At 45.7% G+C, this 27,248-nt stretch overlaps 1 protein-coding gene across 19 annotated transcripts in view; it reads right to left on the bottom strand.

Annotated features, from left to right (window-relative positions):
* LOC118509274 (probable serine/threonine-protein kinase DDB_G0282963) overlaps positions 1–27,248 on the bottom strand; it is a 227,729-nt gene that overhangs the window by 175,077 nt on the left and 25,404 nt on the right. For 12 of the 19 annotated variants that reach the window (XM_036049634.1, XM_036049630.1, XM_036049633.1 and 9 more), the window contains one exon: positions 25,916–27,179. In XM_036049634.1, coding sequence (XP_035905527.1) covers positions 25,916–26,491 — 576 coding nt within the window. In that variant the 5' untranslated portion in view covers positions 26,492–27,179. The remainder of the gene's footprint in view (positions 1–25,915; positions 27,180–27,248) is intronic. The other 7 variants (XM_036049642.1, XM_036049646.1, XM_036049645.1 and 4 more) reach the window with 3 other exon arrangements.

The raw sequence follows: 27,248 nt of genomic DNA, 5'->3' as shown, positions 1-27,248 counted from the left end.
GCAACGTAGATCAACTCTCCGAGTCCTCGGCTATTATGAGTCTGGTGGTGAATTATTTAAAATTAAAAAAAAGCCATGATTCGTCATACACAGTCACAACGAAATCAGTATTGATGGTCGTTATCGGTTATGATACGTTGGTTTTCAGAATAGGGACAGAAATTAAGCGTTGTCGTGGACAGGTAACGCGCATCAATAAAGAAGATTTTGGAAGGAATGTTTCCTCAGCTATCAGCAGGAATCATGCAAGTTTACCGTATTTTGAACTGTGTGAAGGACCAAAGCAAGCAACATGTGGAATTAATCCTACGACTCATCACGAATGAAATGTTCCACAGATACAGCAGGTACGCCTCTCGTCCATGGAGTTGATTATGACGAATTCGTATGAATGTATTTTTCGGTCATCTCCTCCTTCTTCTGTAATTTCTATTCTTGCTCAAATCATCAGAACCATAGAATCTTGGAATCCGATAAAAAGAAAACCAAATCTATGACTTCCTGTTTGCACATGCATAGTCGGAGGAAGAGCTTGATTAAAGCTTATCAATTTCTAGCAGATGGCTCATACATCAAGAATTAGTAAATGCCATGGATATCAGCAAAAGACGAAAAAACTGGAAACAATATCACTCAAGTCATCAATTCTTATTCAAACCGAAAGAATTGAACAATTCTGGTTCAATTAAATCTTTTTCCACATATTACGATTCAAAAAAACTGAACATTGGTCCAACATCTTGCAAAAGTTTCTCTAACGATAAGTTTATATCAAGCAATATATTTTTATCATCTGTCACTCTATCCCGCTGACGCCATAATACGAAATAAAATCGTTGAATAAAAGCCCAACACTACCGACCGACTGAATGTGGTGATTTCGTGCCATGATATCCGAACCTCCCCCCCCCCCCCCTCGCTAGAATAGGCAAGCTTAATCTTCGCCAAGCTCGGACGCAATCATGGACGCAAAACGGGTGCCGAACGTCGAGGCTGACGCAGAACTTAATCACGTTAATCACGACGAAATGCGAACCACCGCGCGTACACTGAACCATATACGGGCTCCACACGAACCAGAGGAAGAAGAAGAAAAAGTCAAGCAAAAGGTTCAAGGTAAGAGAGGAGTTACCTCCGGCTAGTAGGGAACCCACGATCCGCGGTCAGGCCCGGTACGCCAGACCACCATATTTCAACATCGTGCAATCATTTTGGCCATGTGGTGAGCGGTTTTTTTCGTAAGTGCTTTGAGGTTTCTTAAGTTCCGATAGTGGAGTCACCGTTCTGGAAAACATTCGATCCGGCCCGAGAAGTGACGTCAGTGCCGCGAAAAGAGACGAACCAGACCGAGGGCAGGCGCAAACTTTAGCCAAAAACTTCCCCATAATGTTGTGTATGTGTGCCGTCTGGCGGCACGCTATCAGTAGCGTTATATCACTTCCATCACACAATTATCCGCGTGGGAAGTGGGCGGCTTTGGGTGTGTGTGTGTGTGGGGTGGAGTGGTGGACAAAAGGAGCACATTTATTTTTATTTTTACTCTCATAAAACCCTTGTCCCCTCTCCTGTATCGCCGTCAACTCCTCTCATCACAACGCCCATTCCGACGACAACCAAAGTCAGCCGTGGAGCCGTGGCTACTCTTGATGATGTGACTCAGTGTCTTAAGGCTCTCCGTTTTTAGCATTCAGTCATGATCTTGAGGCGAAGAGCACGACACTCTCCACCACCCTTACTACCCCTCCAACCTATCCCGCCCGGGAGACTGTTCTTTTGAAATGTGTGCAAGCTCAACAACATAAAATCGCTCCAGTCCGAATGGGTGAATGTGTTCATATCAGCCGGACAGGGGTTTTTTTTGTGCATGTGATAGTGGGCTGAGCTGTTGGTTTCTTGTGGTTTAAATTACCACCGCCACCAGGCGGCCACAACCCTGCCTGACTCACACCCTCATTAGTTCACGACACAACAGACGATTTCCTAATGCCTTTTGAGCTGCGGACCGGGCGGACGAAGACGAACGAAAAATAAAACATCTCCCCGCCTTCAGATTCTTCCTAGCCTCTTGTCAGACGGCAGGCAAGCCACCCAGCTCATCCCAACTCATACAATGTTCAAAAAGTCGTGAGAACTATTTTCATGAATTCACATCATGCCCTCGCTGTGAGCTGTGCGCACTCGCTCGTCACCGCCTGCTGTCCACACACACAAACACACCATTCCAGCGTCCGGAATAGATAAAAAATAAAATTATATCCAAACTAACCAACCAAAAGCGAACGTCGGATAGCACCACACTATCAACCTTGACGTGGCTGGCCCCCGGATGATGATTGCGTGGTTTTCGGTAAGAATAATTCCGAAATTGCCTTCGCGAAGATATTATCAGCCCCGGCCCCGGCGGTGGGTAACACCACGTTCGCCACTCTAATGAAGCAATTCATGGGCGCAGCATTTATCTGCTCCGACACGATCGAACACCCGGTCTAGCGCTTTAATTCGGCTTCGTGTACGATCGATTTCTTAGGGACTGTGAAACGGATGGGGAGCATTATCGTCACACATTCAACTATTGATTAGTTTACTTAGGTTTATGTTTATGGACTTTGAATGAACAAAAAAACCTTCCTCTTCGTCTTCAATACAAAATAGGGTATATCTCAAATGTTCAATATCATTCTATTTTTTACAAAATATAATTTAAATACTCCACACTTCATCTAAGCTCTCACAAACACACATCAGAGAGCTTGGAAGAAAATAGAAACAGCCACATAAACGATGTCCTTGCATTAAATTGTCCCGACGCTGTCTAACCCTGCTCCTTGACAACCGGCGCAATAAAATTTCAAATATTGGACCACATTATTCATACCCTTCTCTAACACTCCACCACATCCACAGCAGGCACTTAAACTCGAGAGCCAGCTGTCTGTAACGATCGCTCAAAAAGGCAAATATCCAGCGAGATAAATATGAATAAGATAACCCAATTGATAGCATTAGTCCGAGAGGGCTAAAATGGCGCGGATGGTTCACCCATTCACCCTCACCTGCGTCACTCATATTCCTAATCACTAATCTTTCGCCCTCGAATGGCACCGTCCAAATGATTTCAAGCCCCAACTCCCAGCTACTGGACCATGGTTTGACTTTCGCACACACAGGCCGGCCCCGTTCGAGACACTTCGGCAACTTCGATGGCATCGTACTAAATGTCAACTCGTCGTGTGTTGGTGTGGCGGCACCACCACGTGGAAGTCAGCTTTGGAGCTCACTCCAACATATGCTCTAGTATTGCAACATCAACCGTCAGCATCGTGGACGGCCGTCTGTAAACATCCAAGTGGCCGTAGCAGCTCTTGCCAACTCGCCAATAAATCTGACTAATGGCACTCGAACACATCAACAGACTGCTTTACACGGAGATGAGATTGAAGGGCTTTTCGTTCGAGAGTACGAATGGGTGATCGGCGAACTCGGCTGTCTCGTTTCCCAAACGGAGTCCCCTATCGTACAATGTTTAATTACGGTTGTTTCTCGGTCAACCTTCGAACTACGATGCACAAGTTATCCGTAACTTTGCATAGATTAACATTTGAAAAATAAAAGCAAAGGGAATTTATGTCACATAGTTGCATTCAATATTGTAACAAGTATCTTACTGAAGTCTTAGGTTCAGTAAAAACTATAACTGACTCTTCAATGATTAATTTTCTATCGAAACCAACGTCACCACTCGCAACAATCATCAATCAACTTATGGAGATTTTTCTTTAGGTTTTTTTTCACGCAATCTTTTATAAGTTAATTCAACCTTACGCAAAACCCATTTTCCTACCAACGATAGTGTACATCCACACTGCATAGTTGCGCAGAAGAAACGTAATCCATCCACCGAAAGAAAATAATTACAATCAAAAACCGTGTCAAGCTGATATCGAGGTGGAACAAAAAAGGGCGACCGGTCGGGTGAGTGCCCCCGAGAGCAACGAAATTAAGCTACAGCGCAATGGACCATTATCCAGATTATCAGCGTGAGTGCGATTATCATTAAGGCCAACCCATGCGCACATCGTAAGTGCCGTCCCCGCTGGCTTGCTTGGAGCAAGCTGTGGTTTTTCTCCGAAATGTGCACGAAATGAAAAATGTATAAGTATCCAACTTACACCAATATCCGACACTTCAAGTACTTTAACTTGTGAACAAAGTTACCGAGAGTTAAGTCTTATCAATTGCTTGAAGAAAACTGTTGCCGTCAAAAAAATACTTCTCCTTATTTAAAATTCTACAACCAATATAAATGTGCACACAAAAATCCTAGAAGCTATAGCTGCTCACAATCTGTGTATAAGGTTACACAAAGAAAGTGCGAAAAATACACAAACCCCAGCACAATGAAACGACCTTTCCATTTCACTCGCTCTTATTACACGATAATCAATATAATTGCTTTCTATTATCGATTCCCTGAAGAAAACACAGCTTAACACACCCTATGCCGGTGGTGGCTTTCCTAGTTTTCCTCCACCGGTGAAGTTCCTGCAGGAACCAGGGAAACAAACAATGCCCAACCGGTGGGCCCCGTTGACGCAGTGTACTTTTCGATGAAATGCGCGAAAACCGAAGGTACCAAGCAATATTATATCCCGCCTGGAAATAACAGCACGATAACCGAACCGATTACCCTTTAGCGTTTACGCGTAACAATCGATGAGTAACCGGTGTACGGGAGGCCCGAAGAAACGATTGACCGGACAAGGAAACACAAGCTCAACCGCAGGGCAGAAACAACACCTTATATCCAACTGGACGGGTGTACCTGCAGACCTTCCCCATAGGAAAGAGAACCATATCAAATCGGTCATCTTAAAGCTCCTGGAAATGAAATGGGAAAAGGCCCGGCAACCGAATGGAAAGCTCGTACAGTGGCAGCGCATGGGCAAACGGACCGGACAAAAAAAAATTGCCTAATCTAACTAATCGCCCAATTTCAGACCGAATCTAATCGTACTCTCACTTTGCTCATTTTTGCTTCCCTTATTTTTGCCTCAACACTTACGCGATAGCTTCCGCCGCTTCTACTACTCCTTTTGCTCCTCGCCTTCTGCTTCCCCCTTCCCTCTAATACACCTTTAAGAGGCAGCTTTACGTGGGCAATAACTGCCCAACGAGCTTCTTGCAGTGCTCGTATGAACTTTCCTTAATCGTGGCACGTACCTGCGTCATTATCGTGTAACTCTCCCGCTGGGAAAGAAAAGGTGGCCGGTACGGCAAGGGGGATCCGTTTTTGCACCGTCAACATCGGCGTAGGAGATTGTCGGTGGCAAATGGTGGACAAGCAATGAGCTTCATAAGAGCGTATCAATGTATCATTCGCACGAAATGAACTTCTGTTCAATAGGTTTCATTTGCAAGTGTTCGGTTATTACTCTCGCCAGAGCTTTAATTGAATTGATTTTAGTTTCCTAACTGATTAATCAGAATACCTTAGTTTTTGGACACATTATTGCTATCAACATCAAAAAGCTTCATTAAAGTAAATTAACCTTTTCTCGTACAATGGGTTACAACTACTCGGCAGTCTTATTCACCTGCTGAAGGCCCCGAAATCACCCACGCTCTAGCACTGTCACCTGCCGGTCTAATAGCCTGGCCATTCTGGTGGACGCATCAAAAACTCGCATCCTCATTAGCGGTTACTCTATTGTCCTTCTACAGGGCTAAAATTTCTTCAGAGCATCTTAACCTTCAATATCTTATACCTATAAGCTAAGCCTTATGCTTATACTTATTAGCCCTCATTCTTCGAAAGCTTTGGACAGATTCCATGACTCCTGGGAAAATGTTCTATAGAGTTCCAACTTTGAAGTCAGGATAGCCTATATCTTTGATAATGAAAATCCTTTCATCTTTTTATTACAAATTATGTTTACTATTATCATTCTGACAAGCTTGATAAGCTTAACCAGAAGTCCAAAAAAGCTCAACTCACTAAAATGAATTAAGTTGGCTATTCTGCCATCTTGCCTTCAGAATTTTTCGTATGGTGAAGATCTGAACAGTGGCTTACGTTCCATTTCGAAATCTTTGCTGATTTACGTTTAAAACCCAATTCCTCTATGAATGAGACAAGTTGATATTTTAGTATCAGAGAGAGGATATTGTACGTGGACTATAACAACGTAATTATAAGCTTGATCTCTCTTCTAGTACATGAGGTAGATGGTGACACCAAGATTCCATTAACCCCCTCCTTCCATAACCAAACTAATTTCAAAATACTAAATCAAAAACTTTTACATCTGAGTACAGGTCACGTGATAATTTGCCCCCTACCAACATCCAAAATCAAGTTCTTCCAATCTCGTGAAAAAAAGATTTTTTTATTAAATGAAAAAAAACCTCACTGCTTGCAATTACTTCTTTCATACGCACCTCCTACACACTTACGCAATGAAAGTGCGTACCGGCGGGCACAAGTTTTATGACATTCACCTCACGGTATCGCATCGATTGAAGTCACCATCGTGAAAGACACGCAATTGGTAGCAAGCGGCAGGCGAGAAACTTCAACTTGAACATCTCAAGAGCACCCCGTACTAACTTGCGGGAGCAAAAACCAAAGCAGATTAAGATAATTTCATGCCTCCCCTACCAACCGGCAGATCGATGTGAGTTCACTTCAACGCCCGAAGGCTCTATTGCTTTAAAGCTTACTGCGGTACAACTTTAAAAAGCGAAAAACAGACACACACACACCTAGCCACATACTCTGAAATCCAATGTCGACCGACTGACCGATACCGCGAGCGAACGACAAAACGTATAGCATTGGCCGTTTGATAGAGCATTGCATGCAGATAGATATGCACAGATTCGGTCCAAGGACACGCGCGCCAACCACGTAGTGAGATAGAGCACCACAAAAATGAAGCGAACAATTTCGATGATTAATCTCAACCAATTCAATTCGGCTCCAATGCCGTTCCTCGGTCGCCACATTTTCCTTTCAGCTCGACTTCTTCACCTTCAACCCATTGCCAATCCCATCAGCGTAGTCGTTATTATCATTATCATTAGGCCCCAAAAGATCACCCAAAAATCTTGAAAAGCCCGAAAGCCCCAACCTTCCATTCCCATTCGGCAACAACAGCATCATCATCATCGGCATCATTATCGTCTTGTAGTCGAATTGCGGTCAAAATTACGTGCCGTCTCTCTCGCTCTCTTTCATTGCTAGCGGATTTCGTCAAACGTAACATTCGATTATTCTCGATTGCACCAATGAGTTTTGATGCAGACAGACAGTCATTGCTTCACAGCCAGGTAAGACGCAACGCGAAATGAGCATTTGTCGGTGCGCACCGAAATCACGTAATGATTTCGATCGTGCGCGATTGTTAGACATTTCGTAAGGCATGGATTTTATGCAAAAAAGAAAAAGCCGCAGAAACTGTCTCAAGCAATGATTCCATTTGCACGGGTAAAGAATGCTAGTGTCAAGCAATGATGGTAATAAAAATCAGCAATTTCATTGCACACTCCATTCTAAACTTATTAAAATTGTTTTAAATTGCCTTCTGACAGCGATAACGATCAAACATATGAGGCCGTCACTTCCCTACTATCGAAGCTTTCACTCTCACATTTTGGACCTACCAATCGTTAAGCGTCCGATTTACGACCGGTGTAACATAATCTATTTGCGATGGTCACATATCGTGTGCTGAAATTAGCTAAAAAGCGTTATTTATCGGGACCCTGCTCGCCCTCTGCTCGATCACGGGATAAGGAAATCTTGGACAACCGTAGCGTCCTGTACACTGAGCTCGCAGCTTTCCACCGTAAACACTAAGGCAGCAAAAAAATAAAAATAAAAGTAATCACAGCCTCATCTACACTCGCGCAAAGAGCAAACCAATAAAGTTCGCTTTATTATGCAGCCACACTTCTGTCTCGTGGTTTGACGCACCACCACCCAGGGAATTGGTGGCAGCAGCAGGGCGAACCAACCACCCAGCCCTGGAGGATAATATATGAGTGCGCGAATGGACACCGGTGGCGATTGTTGGCGAATGGTGCGATACCCGTTGGCGTAGCGCTGGGCGCGAAAACATATTTGTTTTATTTATCCAAGCGTATCTCGGGAGCGGCACCGAAAGACATCGAAAGGAAAACCGGGGTGAGCTAGCTGTCTGATGCAAGAAATTTGATAAGGATCGAAAGTGTGGTGTCAGCAGCGGAAACATCACGCTGCTTCACCAAACGGCACCCGAAGCGATCCGTTCGAACGGTGGGTTCAGCGCAACGTGACGATGTGGTTAAAAATCAATTTCCGTTTCCACGGCCTACCTACCACGGTAATCTATTGCTGAGCGATAGGCAAATATGCGCAACATGTTTTTGTTTTTGTTCCCTATATTTTTCGGTTTTAGCCAAGAAATTGATCTTACGGACCCAAACACCTCCCTGGTCTGGGTAATCCACACCGGATGTGTTTCAAGGCCTGCCGCCGCAGGCTTCATCCGGTGGAAAATTGTATCGCACCAAATGGAACGGACGGCACGCAAAAAGAGGTTATGTTTTTTTGTTTTATTTATAATTTTTAGCTCGTGAGATTGATAAGTGATGTCGCTTTTCAACCTTTTGCTCAGATCGACAGTGAAATTTAAAAAAACGGTCAAGTAGCATTCATCACTGACTATATTCAACAGCATAAGAGAAAGAATCGCAGGGATATTCATGGAGCAAAGAACAGCTCAAAGAACTGAGGAACGGCAAGTGAAGATTTTATCATCCTATGATTTTTTATCCCTAAGATGTTGGAATCCATTATGTATCCATCATATCCTGACGACCAGTTATAACCATTTAGATCCCGCAATATCTCCTTAGTTCTCAAGAAGAACGAAGAAGTAGCAGTGGATAGATCTCGGACACTCATCTAAGTTTTGAGGTCCTTGAACAGCTAACACAAAAAATCGATACTAGGGCTAAACATTGATACAATGGCCACAGCAGTCAGGTATGGTCTGGACAATATGGACATTTTTATACAAAATCCGCCATACTTGGCTACTACCAACCATGCTTTAGTTACTCAGATTGAGCGCTTTTCGGCGAGGAGCGTGTCGTCGATCGAAGAGCCTTTAGAGTGACCTCAGCAACAACTATCAGATTTTTTTTGGTGAAATCCTAGATGGATCGTTCAGCTTCCGGAATATATAAACGTCTCCAGCGTAGTTCAATCTTTTTAGATATCTGACGATATGCTATTTTAATTGAAATGAGGTCTACTTGGGCATGGATACCTAAAATATTTACCAACAAAATGTTATAACTCAGATTCAGAGAGAAATAATTAAATTTATTTAATCTCCAGAAAACACCTTCCAAGTATGCATTTTAATGCCATTTTGAGCACAACAAATTGCATTGACTCTTACAAAACTCCTCATCGAGGCACCAAAGTCAAGATGTCAATGGATAGATAAAGCCGTAGGTGGTGGTGGTGGGAAGGCTTACGCATCTCCTGCCTACCAAGATTTCCCACTCGACCCTGTGTGCAATACACCCGTTTGCCCTTATAGAGAGGGACTAGTGTGCGTGTGCAATCCCCTTCTGTTCAATACTTCCTGTTCAACACATGCAAAACACGAGTTGCTAACTAAAGAAACCCTTGAAAACTCTACTCTTTCATCCGCATAATGCACACACACTCTCGAGTGTTTCACAGGCAAAAGACTGTGCGCGATAAATCGCGATTATTTAAATCTTCACCCCCTACAAGCACAGCCTCCTTCCCGTTGTCCCAACCAGTCTCCACTTCCCGTTTTACCTCATCTTACGTAGCACTATCACAGCAGCTCACACGAGCAGCTCACAAATGTACCACAAACTGCGGCACAAAACAACAACATTGTCCACAAGCACACGGCCGAACCTCGCCACGGGCCAGCCACAATCGGAGCGGATCAATCTGCGGATTAATTGCATTCGTTAAGTGCATTTCTCTGTACCACAGGTACGACCATTATGCGCCCTCGCTCACAACCAAACCCTTGTCCCAAACCTTGCCCTTTCCTTATTGCATCCTAGTTTTCCTCTTCCTTGTCGCTTTCCATCCGTCCATGTGTCCATCGTTTTCATCCTCACCCACCACCCCACTCGAATGCACTTTATGGAATCGTGTGTCTTGCGTTCGGCATCTTTGTCTTCGTGGCTGCGGAAGGTAGGTAAACAGTAAATGTTACCCTTTCGACGCGCACAGCAGCCACCGAAGAGAGGCGAGCTGCCAAGGGAAAAGTCACATCATTGTGCATAGCGCGCCGCACGACGATCGAGCGCGGCAGATAATTGTACCGGGAGGGAGGGGGAGGACCTAGAAATGGGTGAGTCACTCTTGGCCGTGGCGTGGGATGCCACGAGAGGGACTATAACGAGGGAGAGCGAGTTTATAGGGCAATGCCGGCAGGGCACCGGGCGGAGTGTTGTCGGCGGGTGTGATTGCAATGCAAAAAAAGAAAAGGCTAACATGGGGATCGAGAGCCGTGCTCCCCACAACGTTCGCCGGGCTTGCCGCGCTGGTTAAACGCAAACTTGAAACGATTCATTTAAATTAACACTTCCGCCGCCTGGGTGCTGAAGAGGTCGATTTGTTCAACAACACGAGAGCGTTTTGCACCGTGAGTGTGGAATGGAAAGTGCAATGTGCAACGGGCTTGCAGCTGGTTTGCGGTTGCTGCTCCATCAAGAAAACTCACGAGAGCCACTCGATGTTAATTTGTTATCAAGTTGATGTGCTATACAGCAAAAGCTAGAGAACTAAACAGTTATCGTTGAGATGCGAGAGATGTATAAAGCCTCGCTTCTATGGAACCATCATGCATTAAAGTTATATAAATGCCTTCGCTCTCTCTCTCTCCTCAGCCCTTCCAGCCAGCTCAATCAACCCTCCATCATCGATCCCACGGGTCAATCAGGAAACGAGAAGCGCACTGCTCAGGATCAATAATTGCAACCAATCGATCATTTTTCCCAACTGTGTCCCCACCAGTGTGAGACATCGATCCGCTGACACGGTTCGATTTGTGATTCGCATAACAAAACCGATCACGAGCTAGCTATCCATCTCTCGCGAAAGAAAGCACTGAATTCTCGCCGGTATCAAAAATCATTCGTGCATTCGTGTGGTCATGATGCACAGCTGACATCATTCGTGAAGTGGTTCAATTTTTTGTTTTTTTGTTTTACTGCCCAAGCTGATGAGAAACGGTGCAGTTTTTCCCGTACAACAACCAATCAAATGCCCATCAGTGGTCAGTTCGGGTCAGCCGCCGAGACACACCGAGCAGCAAAAGGACTTTCACTCCCAGCTGTTTTATGCACAAGCTTTCAATCTCTCCCCCTCGGACCGTGTCGTCTGGACCAGGACAGTATACCAAGTCCAGCCAGCTCAAAGTCGTGCCATGGCGGGTGGATTTAAGCTCCCAATAAAACCGGCAGCAATTTAGGGGTGCCGTGATGATGCTGGTCATGAACAAAAGTCACCATCGGTGATCGAAAGATTTGAAGCTTGTGTCATATAATTCGTGCTGGGAAACTCTTACCCCATTAATGCTCGATGACTGATCAATCTTGAGGAGTTCTTGCCACGGCCAATCAATATCTTGCCATCATAAAAACAAGAACCTTTAAAATTGGATATAAAATTGGTTACAGAAATGATGTTGATGGTTTCTGCGGCACAAACTCCTGCACAAACTACTTTTACCGATGCGACATTGCAGTGTCGGATTGGCAAGAAGTCTTGGAGTACACGGGACAACATTATCCCACCACACACACACATACTGTAACATCATTTTAGTGCAACATTTTCGCATAACATTTTGCTGCACAGGATTTGTTCCTTCCTTTTCCTTGCACACCGATGTACCGGAGCTGGACATGGACATGTTTTCCGCTTCACGATGCTTGTTTACCGGCATGTACTTTACCCCCAAGTCTACCAAAGGTGACTTACTCGCCCGCATAAACATTATGTTCGATGTAGGGAAAAACGGAATGGATGACATTTCGATCGCTGGAGAGGATGAAAATCTCTACACACACATACTTCCAGCGACACTATTTTTATTATGATCAGCAACAGCAGAGCAACGACTATTACTTCGCTTAGTGCTTTGGTTGAGTAGGTTTCTGGTGCATGGTTACCCTGGGCAAAGACAACCTCATTGCTTCCACTAGCTTCAACGACTGCACTGCAGATGAGCGTACGGAGAACAAAATCGAAAGATGTATTACATGGTTTCTGGTTTGTCCGTTTGTACTCCTTGTAAGCTTCCAGCATCCTCAGAACATTGCGCAAAACGTGTTCAGTGCCAAAGTTATTCGTTTGCTGAGACAGTCAAGCAGCGATAGATGTATTATATCGCGCTGTATAAATAATATTTTTTAAGCAACAAGAAAACCCAACTCATCCGTTCCAAAAATAACACAACGAAACCGAAATCAGCAGAACAGAAAATCCCACGAACTAATCATCGACTTCCTTTTTTTGCCGGAAGTACTAAACATTCGGACGGCAAACGAGACAAGGAATTCCGATTCAACGTCGCGAGAGTGTGTGCGGAGATACCAGCGAGTCTTTCCATCGTTCAACCGATTTAAAGCTACGTGTTTCACAAAGCCGGCCAACGAATGGTGTCGAAAAACAAGTCACCGTTTTGTTCCGTTTTGAAGGTCGTGGGCCGTCAGTAGTTTGGCCGTAGCAAATCGGGCTCAACACAAGCCTCGACAAGCGGATTGGAGCTTGATAATCATAATGCGACGCCCAAGAAAGAGGGAGAGATAGAGGGAGAGATGAAGAGAGAGAGAGAGAGCGAAATCGAAGCATCGAACAACCATTATGTGACTCATTTTTCCCTTTCCGAAAATACAAATAAAAGATCAAACTGAGCCTCGGACAGCTTTTTGCCCATCTTATCCATCAGATAACGAAACTATAGAAAAAAAAACTATGATAGATCACACATACACACACAATCTCAAAAACCTAGTGCATCATTCACTTCCGGCGTTGGTTTTGTCTTTCAATCACGACGGCCTGGAAGGTGATGGGAAACTAATCTACGCCACAGGTCACCCCGTAGCCCTAACAGATAAATCAACGTAAAACGCAACCTTTCACCATGTTCGTCTAGGTCCAGCATACCATCAAACGGTATCTACCGAAAAACCAATTGTTGAAACATAATTTGTTGCCCACGCAGGACTTAGGTACTAGGATTGCAAATGAGATATGTAACGCGCCCGTACATTTCCCATCAACCTCCGCAATGTTTCCCCAAAACGCGATAGACGCTTGACAGCAAAACAATACCGCATCCGGCGCTGCTGATTTGATCACATCGAGAGAGAGAGAGCAAGAGAGAATCTACACGCTTCTTCACGGCTCCACCCAAAAGCCACCCTCAAGGAAGGATGGAAAGATTGATGAAGAAACTACGAAATCCCAACAAGTACAAATTGCTCCGACTAAGAGACGCTGTTATTCTCCACCACAAGCGTATTTCCGTTTTTTGTGTATTTTCTTAGGCGATTTTTTTCTGCTTTCAATCCACCCTCTGTCAACATTTGTCTGCATTGTGACACTTGCACTATCGCCCGTACAGACCCGTACACTAACGCAGCGTTAAGCATCACCGACGAAAAACGGACGCTGGCAACAATGTTCGAACGACGGTACCTTAAGAAGCAAAAAGCAAACGCGGTCTTCAACGCGAATGAGACGCACCAAAGAAAAACGCAATCTTATCTATTTCGATACGCTCTTTCGGTCACTGTTTTGGGGCCGGTGACGCAAACAGCTGGTGCGTCGTGTCTGGCTCAATGGAATTGAATTTTAGTTTTTTTTTTTGGAACATCTCCAGTGGAGCTTCAAGGAAAGGAACCCCCGGTTTTTCGCAGACACAGATTATCGTACGAACTGAGAGAAAATGTATGTGAGTAGAGAAGACAAAAAAACAATCAACATCGAGAATGATTCGAAGGGAAGGAACGGAATCGAAATAAATACTCCTTCGTACTACGCTATGGTCAGATAAAAGGGAACGAGAGACTGAGATTGTTGATAAACAGAAAGACAAAACAAAAAAACATGAGAAACGGTCTGTCAGCACTGCACCGGTCACACAGAAACAAAGGCACCGAGCAAACCAAGCTGTTGTCCAGGGTTCGGCGAGGCTCGCAAACGAAAACGAAACACCTCGAAACGGATTCAAAAGACAGCAACGGCAGGCAAAGCGACGAACCCCTTCTTTTCACTGTGGTACAAGCAAGGAGAGGGGTTGTCTCTCTTCTGGCCCTCGGCGCACAATAAAATCACATCCATTTTTAACTTCCACTATCACACACACACACAAATACTACTGTCCCGTAGTGTTATTATCAACCATCATCGTCAACTTTTGCTGTTCGTTTGGGTCGTTGAAGACATCAACGAAACGAAGCAGCCAAAGGAAGCCAACGACCATCCATGAAGCTTCTTACTTTTGCTCACCCGTCCACCGCACCTCACTGCATCCGGTCCGTGACGACAGTCTCCGATTATAACTCTTTTGCCGGAAGACACTATCAATGAATCGGCGAACCGAGAGGAGTTCTAGTGAGCGCAGCGCACGGAAAGATTGGAAAGATTGCGTCAGCGCATGAATCGTCGAACGATTTGTGATCCCCGCGTCGGAAAGATTTCAGAAAAATAAATTTTCAGAATGGTAAAACAATGCGTTGCGCAAAAATTAAGCTCTAATTATTAAAACTCAACCCGACAAAAAAAACTGCTGGGCTTTGAAGTCAATCGATCAACCGACCAGGTTCTCACACAATGCGTAATGATATTATAAAATCATTCGCTTCCCACTTCCAGCTTTTTTTTTCAGATGTTTGCTTAGCTTGTATCCCATTGTTAAAATCCGGTTTTGGCTTATCACCAGCCAGACGACGCACGATGTCGTCTAGACGACACAACGGACGCATTAAGTCACAGGCGGACGGCCGCGAGAGACTTCAACAACAAAAACGGTCTCAGGCCCCCCGCGTGGTGTCGATCGAGAGTGATCTAGAGAGCCGGGGCTATAAAATATTCGGTTCACCTTATCGACTTTATTGGCGCTTCGGGGTTTGACAATGGAGCACCCCACAACAAATGATACCGCGCTGATCCACGTCTCGGCGCTAGTTTATTGAACGTGTTTTTTTTAAATGGTCCCAAGAAATCTTTCAACTATTTATCCGAACCGGTGCTTCTGGGAAGTGTCGCAACGTTTATCTGCGAAGCGGGCAGAATGCTGATGGCTGATGCACGGCGGAAAACAGTTGTTTGTCCGGATGGGGAAAGGCCAATAACCGCCACCGTAAGGCAAACACATGAATATGAATATGGTGGAAGCCATTACAGTCGGGGTGCGGTTTTCGTTTCCAAGAAGTCCTCCAATGGGATTGATTCGTTTTGACTCTGGTGGTGGTACATTTCTTGTGGCTACCTATTTATCAAGTCAAGATCTTGTATGAAATCTCACATACGTTCTGATGATGTTGAGTTAACTCACTTAACCCAAACCCTACTGATTAGCCTACCGTTTTCCCTAGCTCAGTAGAGACCATTCGTCAGCCGTACCTATTTGTTGGCCCCCAAGACACACTATCGCGAGCATACTTCCTGTTTAAAAGCATCAACTACACAATATCACCATTCATTCTCCACCGCACGGGTACGACGCACAGTGGCGTTCAATCAACGGCCTATCAAACCGTTGTTCCGGCTTACAGGCAAAATTCCTCCGCACACCGGCAGAAATGATTGAATTCTTAAAAACTTCCAATCAAATCATGCCTAATCAAATTAAACTCGGTGACTCGGTCCATTTGTTGTCAGCCTGGCCCGTAGTCCCCGGTAGTTGGCGTGGTAGCTTTCTATCCAGTACCTCTTTCTGGATTTATCGCGCTCGCTGGATGAAGCGAACCGATGATTGTATGCCCTTCGATAGGACTGTTTCTATCAGCCTCTATAATCAGAGTGTGCCTCATTTTCATCCACCCAACTCCAAGTCGCTACAGTTCCCCGGTATAAGCTGATAAATACATTAACAAAGCAGCCTCACCTTGAGAACTGTTCATTCGCACAAATAAGACATTTATCTGATCAAATCTGTTTGTGTGTGTGTGTGTTTCGTAACTGAAGTACTTTCCAAGCACTTTTTCCCTTTCTTCCTGTTCGTTTAAAACGATGTACAGCGGCTACAAACAGATGAAAAGATTTATTATGTTTTTCAACTTCATCCTGTCCTGTGGTTAAAGCTCGGCTTTACGTGTGTCTGTGGATTGAGGGGAAGCGAAAAAAGCGTCGGCGTGAAATCCGTACGTAGGTTGACAGGCGTTTCTCTTGCGTCCTCCTTCACCGCGTTATCGTAACTCCCTCCTCCAACTTCCTGTGCCTCCTTCTCGAACGAGATCAGCTTCGAGCGCAAGTAAACAGGCTCTCGCCGGATGGTGGTGAAGCAATACGCGTATGATTTACATTAGATGAATTATGCTGGCCATCTACTTAGCACACTGTTCAATAACGCGTTTCGTGCATGTATGTGCGTGTGGGTGGAAGGCAAACCGTCATCAATTGACAAGGAGATTATCATACGCCTGGATTACCATTAATAAATGATTGCCCGTCGTCATTAAGGCGTTGGAAACGATTTTACTGATACCGAGAAACCCTCAGACATCAGCTATTTTCGCAATCAATGGGTACGTAATATACTTCTTAAAATTGTCACAATACTATCCAATCAAGTAACTGCATTCAGGGAAGCAAATATGACACACAAATGCGATGAATGCTCTGAGGATATTTAATTGAATCCAGAAAATATAATAACCTCAACCTCATTTCACCTTGTATCTTGATTCATTCTCATGCCACAACCGAAGAAAAGTCTACAGAAAGACGTTGAGCAAAATCATTTAAAAGCAAACTCAACCGATGCTCGTTTGGCCAGACAGTCTCACATGCTTCTATTAAATTAGTTTTATTACTTGTCCATGTGTCTTTCGCCGCACCCAGCTGGGATATGGTGGGAGTGCTCAAGGTTTTTTTGTTGCAACAACTCCCAGCAAAACGCATGACCGAGATATAATTCCTCTCTCGCGGGTAACACACGATTAGCTCGCGTATGTGTGTTGGATATCGCCCGATAAGCAATAGTTACACGCCGCGCCGTGTGTTTAGCGCTGTTCGTAGCGTCAAGCCACAAAAACCACCCCTGTTTGTGTCGCTGGCCACCACCCCATCGATTTACGGCCACCAAAGCGAAATCCGATCGAACAAGGAAGCCGCTCAAACGCTCACACACCAACACGTGCTGGTACGGTCAGCTGTGTGTGCGGCACCACGGTGAGTTAATCATTCGTCTCCGCTGGGCCCGTCCGTTCCTTTTGGTGCGTCACACGTCTAAGTACATGGCATCGCGATGGTGACCGATAGCGTCAATCAAAGGTGTGTATACACACACACACAGCTCAGGCCACAATCAACGGGACTGGCTGTAGTCGTGTGCTACATTCACTTCTAGCAAGCGTCTTACGTCCGTTTCAAACGTCCATCCGTTACTGGCAAGTGGCTTCTAAGTGATGATATGAAGCGAGCCTTGCCGAGTGGCGTTAGAGTAATCCAATGGATTGAGGACATTTTTAGAATTACTTTTTAAAGAAGTGATCAAACTTTTCATTTATTTACTTAATTTGTGGAAACATTAAAGAGTGCAAGAAATCTCTCACAAAAAAAGGAGCAAAACCATTCATTATTATCACAAGAAATTCTCCGAAGAAAATCGACTTGCATCATTACCTCGCCCCCAGTAACGGCTGATTCATACGGGCGCAAATTATCAGATTCAAAATACATCTGATGACTGATAGAGCGTCATTCGGTACTCCCACCATCGCTAAACCACTGACGACGCTGATAAACGCGATTTTCGATAAATCACGCTCACCGCGAACCGGTTCTCCCTTCGCCTTACGCCCAGACAAACATGGCGATGGTGATGGCTCTAATCAATAACAATCGATAATTATTAAGAGCAAAGCGGCGAGCGTTGGCGTGGGCGATATGCTGCAGGCGGTTCGGTTAGCAACCCAACCCCCAGTCGCTAAAACGCTCCTAAACGTTCGCTAGATGATGGTGATTTTAAAACCAATCTAGCTACTCATTCCAGCCAAGCCTAATGTTAAATGATTCGCTCGGATGACTGTACCATCTCGCGCTCGGCAGTAACGTCCAACCCGGATAAACTGTGTGCGTTAAAAGTAATGGCAAAATGAAACCCATTTTTTTGCGGGCTGAGTTTTTTGGTGATGGTTCTTTCCCGAAATTGATGAGTTTTCTTGGAATCCATAGCATCAAATACAATTTAGCAGTTTTCGTTTTTAACTGCAGACATTATAGATACAGCAAAGAAGATCGTAAAATGGTCCTCAAATAAGAATTTTGTTTCGCCGGGTTGAAAGTTTAACTAAATTGTAATCATTACACACCGTGCTTCGAAAACAATCGAAACTTTTACGACTCTTGACTGACCATTAACTCCTGTAGAAGAGAAACGGAGCCCAAAAACACCACAAGGCAACCGCTTGAATCCGTCGGTCAGTCGAGAAATTATTCGTGCAGGAAGTATCCCATTTATCATGCATTTACCCACTCGTCATACAAGTGCTCGAATCCGCATGCAACGTCCTAATTTTGTGTCACAAGCCCGCCGGCCATACAAAATTGAGGACGTTTTTACATGGACTGAGGACATTCTGAGGACGTTCGGATTCGGGCTTATGGGGTGGTGTGCGTGAGCGTTTGCGCTCCAGGGGTATACATGTGTGTGTGATCACGCTGTTTGTATGTATTGTGATATGTGTTTTCTTTCGCCTTGCCACTATTTGCTTCACAAACAAAACAGCTCTTTTTTTAAACCATTTATTAAAAGAGGCTTTGGCCCTCAGAGACCTCATCCGCCTCTTTAAACACTCCGATAGTATCCGATGCCGGCTCCGAAACACATCCGGAAGCTTCCTACGCCGGCTCCGAAAGAGAGCCAAAGACTTTCATTGCACTACGTTTTTCCCACAAATTTTTAACACAATTGATTAATGCGACGGTCCCTCCGATACAGGAGCGATCTCGACGTGACGCGGATGTTTTGGCTGGCAAAGTTGCTTTGCCTAAACACAATTCTAATCCATAACAGCAACTGCGGCCAATGGTTTGTTTACGTGCCGGCACCGTACCTGTCAAGTCTACACCGACGCGACAATACATACCAATACCGCGCGTTTACACGGTCGAGCAGTAGCATACACAGGCATACACATCGACACAGGCTGTGGAAGAATTGACAGAGCAGCACAGACGATCATTGCCATACTGGCAAAGAGGGATAGCAATATGGAATGTTGCACACGAGCACAAAATTGGGTACAAAGCTGAGGACCTTGTGCGGAAACCGCTCGACAGGACCAGTGGGTACTTATCAGTTTTTGACATTTACGAGGGTCCCAGCGCAGCACAACAAGCAGCCCCAAAAGTTCTTCTTAATATTCTACCCATTCCTTCTTTTCCTGCGTTCCGCACAAGGAAACATCATTTCGACAGCGCAAATTGTTGGAAGCCATCAGAGATCCCAACTCCACGCACGCTTCAACACAAAGCCCAGGTTCGATCGGTTGCGGTCGGATGTCTGTGATCTTTCGTCCATCGCAACAACAAAAAAAAGCAACGTTCCCCCCCGAGAAAAAGCTCCCAAAAATGCAAACAAAGTCTGCCAATTCCGTTTCGGTGCCACGATTTTACTACCGTTCGAAGAGGGTGAGATGATGGGTAGAAAAGGGGGCACACGTTATCAAGCAAAAGGTTTCTACCAATCCAATCAACCCCGACCAGGACGTGATCGTGGGTTCAGCGAAGATAATGGTACACCAGCAAATGAGAAAGAAGCAAATACATCATATGCAGGCTGAAATTTGATCTTTTCCCTTTCAATGTGCAATGGACAGTAATGGTAGCTGGGCGGGATAGCTGGGCACTTATAGCGTGGAGTAGACCACCAGCATCCTCGTCGGCGCAGGTCACGTCATGTTGTTTTCAGCTAAACCGAGGCCGTAGCTTATCAGGTAACCGGGAGAAAACAACGTGCGCAAATCCTACCGTCCATTTAACTCGCATAGTTCCACGACCGCGCAAAGGTTCAGCGCGAAAGGATTACCTGCCGGTCTACTGTGCTTGCTTGTCTACCGTCCTTCTTATTCAGGTGTGCGGGCGCTCTCACATAAAACTCCTGGTAACAGGTCGAATGTATTTCACGGAAGGATTGACATCCTCGAAAACAAAACAAAAAAAAGACTGAAACCAGGGTTGTCCCAATCAGACCAGGTCCGGGGAAAAGATCATCAAGTATCCTTATTGAGGTTTGGTTTTTTCTGCATAATTTAGTTTCCGTAAAACCCAAGAACCTCCTTTACCTGAAGTCCAGCTCGATCCCAAGCGCAGAGAACGCTACGCCGGTACGCCAAAATCGGAAAGAGGTAGAACGGTCCGAATCGAATCGCCACCTTCCAAAAATAACCGGTTGTGGTACGTGATAATGGTTTGGTGGTATGGATAATGCCAGGTGGAGAGGGAGAGGGCCACCAACAACGTGTTCCGCTAAAGGTCAAGCCCGAAACCAACCCAGTTTCCCGCCAGATAAGGCGCATGAAGTCGGATACATGATCTTTCGAAACCTTATTGGCTGTTCCTGAAGACTGTCGTCAGAATGAATGCAGATGCGGTAGGTAAGAGGCAGTAGGTTTAAAATTGTTGATAATAAATCCCTTTGAAAGGTCTGTATAAAGTTTTGAGAGTATATCAAATCTAAACTGAAACAGATTAATTCCCGTGTACTCACAGAAACTTGGTGATCAACTAAGTGATTTGACTATTCCCAAGAGATCACCACTAAAACGACGGTCGAGATCGGAGCGAATAAACATCACACGAAGCAGTTAAAATAAACAGCAGTTGTACGGGGGAACATGACAACGATTCAAATTATTTCATGTTCATCTCCCTTTCCCAAATCAGTTCGGTTACGTTTCGTTGGTTGCCACCATGGACTTTCTTCCATCGTTCCATTCCCATTAACCGCGCAGGGCGGAAGCCCAAAAGCTCGATCGTTGCTGCCATCCCCGGTCCCGGGTCGGTGTACGGTTCGCTGCACAAAGCACAGCCCAAACATTCAGCCCAAGGTTCCCTGTCGCCTCCACTTGCCACAGGGGTGGTCGTGCCGCCTCACTAGTCATGCTTTGGTAATTTGTAATAGTTTTCAGTGCTAATTTCCAATCCATTGCCATCGGGGTGATCGGCGTTGCAGTGGACGGGACGGGCAGCTAACACAGAATGACTCCGTGACGACAACAAAGCGAGTCCCGCGTGTCGTACCGTGCCCATAACCTCAATGTAACAGCAGCGCCAACAATAACGATCGACCACTCGCCAGCTGGTAGAAAGGAAAGCTCCAAAGCAGACGACCGGATCACAAACTTCCAGCCGGTCGTCACATACAAACATCTCGGAACGATCGTGGAGCAAAACAGTAAAGCTGTGAGTCATGCGCAATCGATCAGATTTGCATCGTCGTGTCCTCCCGCTTCATTCCGTGGTACGAGCTCACCTAATTACAGGACTTACCGGTACGGTACCGGTTTTAAGCTCGGCAGCGCCATATAACGCGCCACCCCGTATAAATAAACCGTTTTGCCCTATTAAAGCACTCGTGAGCCGTACGTCAGAGATCGCGTTGCTGCGTGGGAGTCAAAAACGAGCGGTGGCCATAAAACACCACCATTGCACTGTTAAGTCTCCGGAGGTTTCCGGCCACGGAGAAGCCATGCAAACACCAATTCTATCCTTCACCCACCAGCCGGGGAAGAAAGATGGGAGCTAAAATTTAGTCGGAAATCGAGCAATATCTTGCAAAAAGTTGAGACATTTCCGTACTTCCGTACGGAAGTATTTTGCCTCGCCGCGCTGTCGTGAGGAGGGCGCTTGATATCGAAGGTGTAGTGGTTTGCAAGTCAAGCTTGAAAGTGCGCTAGCTGGCTGGCACCAATGCGACTTTCCATCGGACAAAACCTACACACGGTGGCAAATAAATTACACACTTGAGAAATGGAATGAACTTAGAAGATTTATGTACCCTTACTACGGGAGCTAGACAACTTCGCTCCACCTCAATATCACGCACCGCACGGTGACACTCTTCGCTGGAGGAGTGTTGCCGTACATTACCATCACTGCGGAGTGTTTGTGATCGTAATTGATTAGAAAAGTTAGTGCCCTCCCTCGCCGTTGAACCATACGGAACAGCAGAGAGGCGTGGGTAGAATTCAGAAGGGCGACGAGCAGCTTACTGCAGCGGCAGTCTTGCAGGAAGATTTCGCGGAAACCAGACATCCGGGATCTTACTTTCGAACGACCGAGACGACGGTTCTCCGGGACGGAAATACTCCGGACAGCAGCTATAGTCTGTGTAGTTTGCACACACACACACACCCGGTAACCGGTAGTCAAACAACAAACTCCATCTGTTTACGCTTCAGCTCTCAGCAAATCCAACAATGTGTCAGGCATCCGTCAGGCGGAGCCGACGTCCCGAAGTATGGAGTGTCGAGTCGTTATCTTACGCGAAAAAAGGGAACGGTTACGGCTGAACGAAACTCTCCAGTTTCTTTAACTGATTGCGTTAATATAAACCTTTTTTTTGTGCTTACACTCAATACTGTGGAAGCATGGAGGCCATCCACCAAGGAAGTTACAAGAGTGTCCACCGTGCGCATGGCAATGTGATATCAGGAGAAAGTCTCGGACATGATTACGCGCCACAGAACACAGTGAATGACAGCGGCACAGCTTAGAGCGACAACGGATAGTGGAAACTTTCGTCGCTTAGGTCGCAGATAAACGTACCAACTAATGGTGGATTAATAAGAGAGTACTTTGAAAGTTTTCTGATCTTCCCTTTTACCTCCTACTTTGCACTGTAATCCGCTCTAGCTTTTGCAAAAGTGGTAAATATTAAGCACTAGAGCTTGGAAGCATCAGGCAACGGAACCGCACATGAATCAGAGTCTAACTTTGAAGTCATCCGTAAGGCTTAGAACGATATGAATATAAATAACATGATGATGATGATAATGGTGATGACGCACGAAAAAAAGAATCATGCAATACAGCTCAGCAAAATCTACTGCAAGTTTTTCCGAGATTTCCCTGACTCCTTGTCCCATAAATACCCGTTTGCTGAGATAAGATAATGATGTCAATATTTTGCCAATTTGGCTCCCTGTCCGGAACCAACATTGCTTGCAATTTAGCTCAACTGCATGGCGCAAAATGGCCACCACCATCGTTATGGTTTTGTTTTTCCTTTTTTTATCGGTCTTCCCGCTAGATACCACCAAGATAAAACTATACCCAAGTCTGATGGACTATCTGGCACACATTGCCGAAGATCCAAATCCGGCGATGGTCTATTTTTAAACCCTACCCCAAACGTCAACATTCACCGCAATGGCCTCCGCTTCTTCTTTCACAGCTATCCAAACTAATCAGCCATCAAGTCAATCGCTGTCCGACCCGTGGTGTCTGGTACGGCCTGTAAATGATTGCCAAGACAGATCTCACAAAACCCTCACTCCCCCGTCCTGCTGGTAGGGATCGCCTGCACGTACATAACCACGATGGTCAACAAGCAAGAAAGGCAAGATGCAACTGCACACTGAACTGCATAATACATAACTCATGCTACTGCTGCAGTCTTCATTGCACTGGGGAGAAAGGGCACTCCAACTGCACTCCATTCGACCACAAAGCCCCGGCTATCTCGAGCTGGGTGACCTGGTTTGCTTCCACCGAAAGCGCACCGTTTCGTTGGCGGATCGAAATGACCAACTGATGGGCACACTCACTTCAAGTGGACACAAGCACTCGCACCGACCCCGCACGCACACACCTCTGCTCCAGTGTTGCCGACGCGAGGGGGCACACGATTCCGGAACATTTGCCTGTCCCGGTGCCAAGAGCGCTGCACGGCAGGCGGCCGATGTACGCCAGCTGTTGGCACTACTTCTTCGTTAGCGATGCACGAGGCGAGGATGCTTGGAACATGTTTGTAACTTCAAAGTAAGCCATCGCGGAAACTGACCATTGAAAACACAATTCGCTCGGTCCACAGCCGCTGCAGAAAATCTGATTCGAGCGTGCAGACTCGCGCAGACTGCTGACTGACGGATTGGATTGACTCGAGAGAGAGCAATCCAGCACTTACGCTAAACACCGTCCGCATTGGTCCTTGCCTTGTCCACATCTACACTCCACACGTCACTGTGCTTTTACACCACATGATACCGATAGGAAATGTATGTAACAAGGAAAAACGAGAGGGATAAAGGACCGGGGTGATATACGCAGGTGGTATCCACCCCCAAAAACTCTTCCGACATGCATTCACCAGTATGCCCCTCTTCTAACTAGCGAAAAAAGTGCAATTTCAATGCATCCAAAGTCTGTTTTACGTTCGAACGAACTCGAAACGTTGGAGCAGTTTCGGCGTGTTTTCCTGCAGTAAAGTTAGTCGCCAGATGGAAACAAAAACGCCTACCGTAGTAGAATGGTACAACCACCGAACCCCGAACTGCGTGGTGCTTCACCAGCATGGAAGACTAAATGCAAACAGCACTTTGCAGTGATGGTGCAGTGCGATTCCCGCGATGCATCACCAAAGATGCGACGTGCGAAACAAACCAAAACGGCATCAATAAGCGTACCGGCAGTCAACTGTAACTCGCCTCGCGGCACAAAGGATAAACAATTCTGCGCACCTTCCCACCGTATGGGACCGAGAGCCGCACACCCGGCTAGTTGTAGCAGGATGTCGCGGGGGCGTTGCAGTTTTTCACGACTGCAAGGAAAAATGATGCATGCTGTCATCCACTCGGCGCACCGAACGTTCAGCATACAAACGATCCATCGTCATCGGAATGACAGGTTGAATGTGTTTTACACCTATTCCTTGTTTTGCAAAATGAAAACGCTCCAAACGCATCGTCGAACAAGTTTTGCGCAAAACGAACTTTTGCTGCATTGCCTTCGGAGTGGAGGCGACATACGAGCTAAAAACGAAACATTCTTCTAAGCGTAGCACATCTATCGGGACGAAAAAATGGGGCCATGTTGTCACCATTTTATTCACATGTAACAGACGATTGCAAAACGTGAGCGATTCGGAACTAGTTAGTAATGTTGAACAGGTTTTTTTTTGCTGTTACTACATTCATGTGTCCTAGCGTTTTCTCGCTTGGCGGACCAATTTTCATCAATCACTGGTGCAACGAGCAAATACAGTAAAAGCAAGTAAGCGAATCCGTTTGCATCAAGCATGTTACAAAAAATGTAATGCAGTCTCGCTCCATGTTTCCTTCCGGAATACGATATGTTAACAGCGATCTATAGAACATTTTTTTCTGTACTGCCGACTGAAAGGGCCTCAAGGTGCCAGCAATGCGATAAAAATGCTGCAAGCATTTCTAGAAGCGGGAAGCAGTGTACTCTACTAGTGTGCCATTGATTTGCATGACTTAATCTGAATCAAATACATTTCGAGACAGATTTGATCTCTTAAGTTCTAGGAGTTCTAGAAAAAAAATATCACAACCTTTTAACCAAGGTTAAATCCAGTGTCCGAGAATCCAGAAATGCTAGACCAAGACTTCCTGAGATAAAAGTACGAAATGTATCCCCCCCGAAAAGAAATTAAACAACAGCACTAACCTTAATTGAAAGACACGTCCATATCCGCTTCGGAAGATCTGGATACATGTTGCCGGCACTGAATACGTCGTCATCTTCGTAGTCTTCATCTTCTTCACCATTTCCATTGCTGCTGCTGCTGTTGCTGATGTGATTCCCACCAACAGCGCCTCCATTCGCTGTTACGACCACGACCGGAAGGCCACTTGCTTCACCGTCCTTTCTTCGCTCATCCTTTTGCGATACATCAGCGCCATTACTATCGCCACAACCTCCACCACCACCACCACCATCTCCATCATCGCCACCGCCACCGTCCGCTTCCAAGTCAACGATGGCATCTGTCTGTACGCGACCACCACCAACCGGCTCATCCTCTGTGCAGACAATTTCCACGTTACACTCCACGATCGGGAGCTGCTGTTGTTCCATCAGCTCATGATCATGCTCGGTGATCTGCTCCTGTTGCTGTGGTATCTCCTGCTGGACATTTGGCGAGTGGCGAAAATTGACTGTCGCCTCGGGAAGATCGCAGTCCCGAACCGTGGTCAGGCACAGTCGGCACAGGGTGTAAAACTTTGCCGGTAGGTTCGACATGCTGGTGAAGGCGGGATGCTGATGCGCGGAGCGGCCTTTGAGCTGTGATACGATTAATTTCTCCTTTGCCGCAATTGCCTGCACAACTCGTTTGCTTCTTCTCCTATTGCTTTCGCTTCGACACACACTACTATTCGCGGGCCCTCCTGCTACTGCTTGCTGTGCTGGTGCTTGTGAAGCCGTTTACGGTACCGGCTGCGGGCGCTAACCATTGAGCCGGCGGACACATGCGGGGATCACACTATCCGGGAGGATTATTTCAGTGATCACACTTTTCGATCGGCCCCTTTTGTTTTCACTAGCACCTTGCTCTCGATTTTGTATCGCTTTCACGCATTTAGACTTGCACTTGGGCTTTATCAACCGAACTTAACAAAACAAAAAACACGATCACGCGCACCACACTGTAGATATTGGGACAGCTTTACAAAACGGAAATGAGAGCACACACAAACACGTACACACACACACATACAGCTGCTTGGACACACAACACGAACAGAAAAAGGACATTCGCACACACACTCTGATAAGATCACTTGCTCCTTGTGTAACCGCTTTCACTTTGTTTTGCACCGCATCTGCATCTGCAGAACGTATGTGTGTGGGGGGTTGTTCGTTTCTGAGAATTCGAGTGGATTGAGTGAGATGTGTGTGTGGTTGAATTTCTAGTATATAATTTTCTTTGCTGTAAAATAAAAACAAAGTGTAAGGAAGGAATGAAAATTAAGTCACAAGCAAACAGAAAACCCACGAT

This window comes from Anopheles stephensi, chromosome 3 (assembly GCF_013141755.1).
Source record: "Anopheles stephensi strain Indian chromosome 3, UCI_ANSTEP_V1.0, whole genome shotgun sequence".
Taxonomy (NCBI): Eukaryota; Metazoa; Arthropoda; class Insecta; order Diptera; family Culicidae; genus Anopheles; species Anopheles stephensi.
The sequence above is the reverse complement of the archived record's forward strand: the minus strand, read 5'-3'. Positions and strand labels throughout refer to the sequence as shown.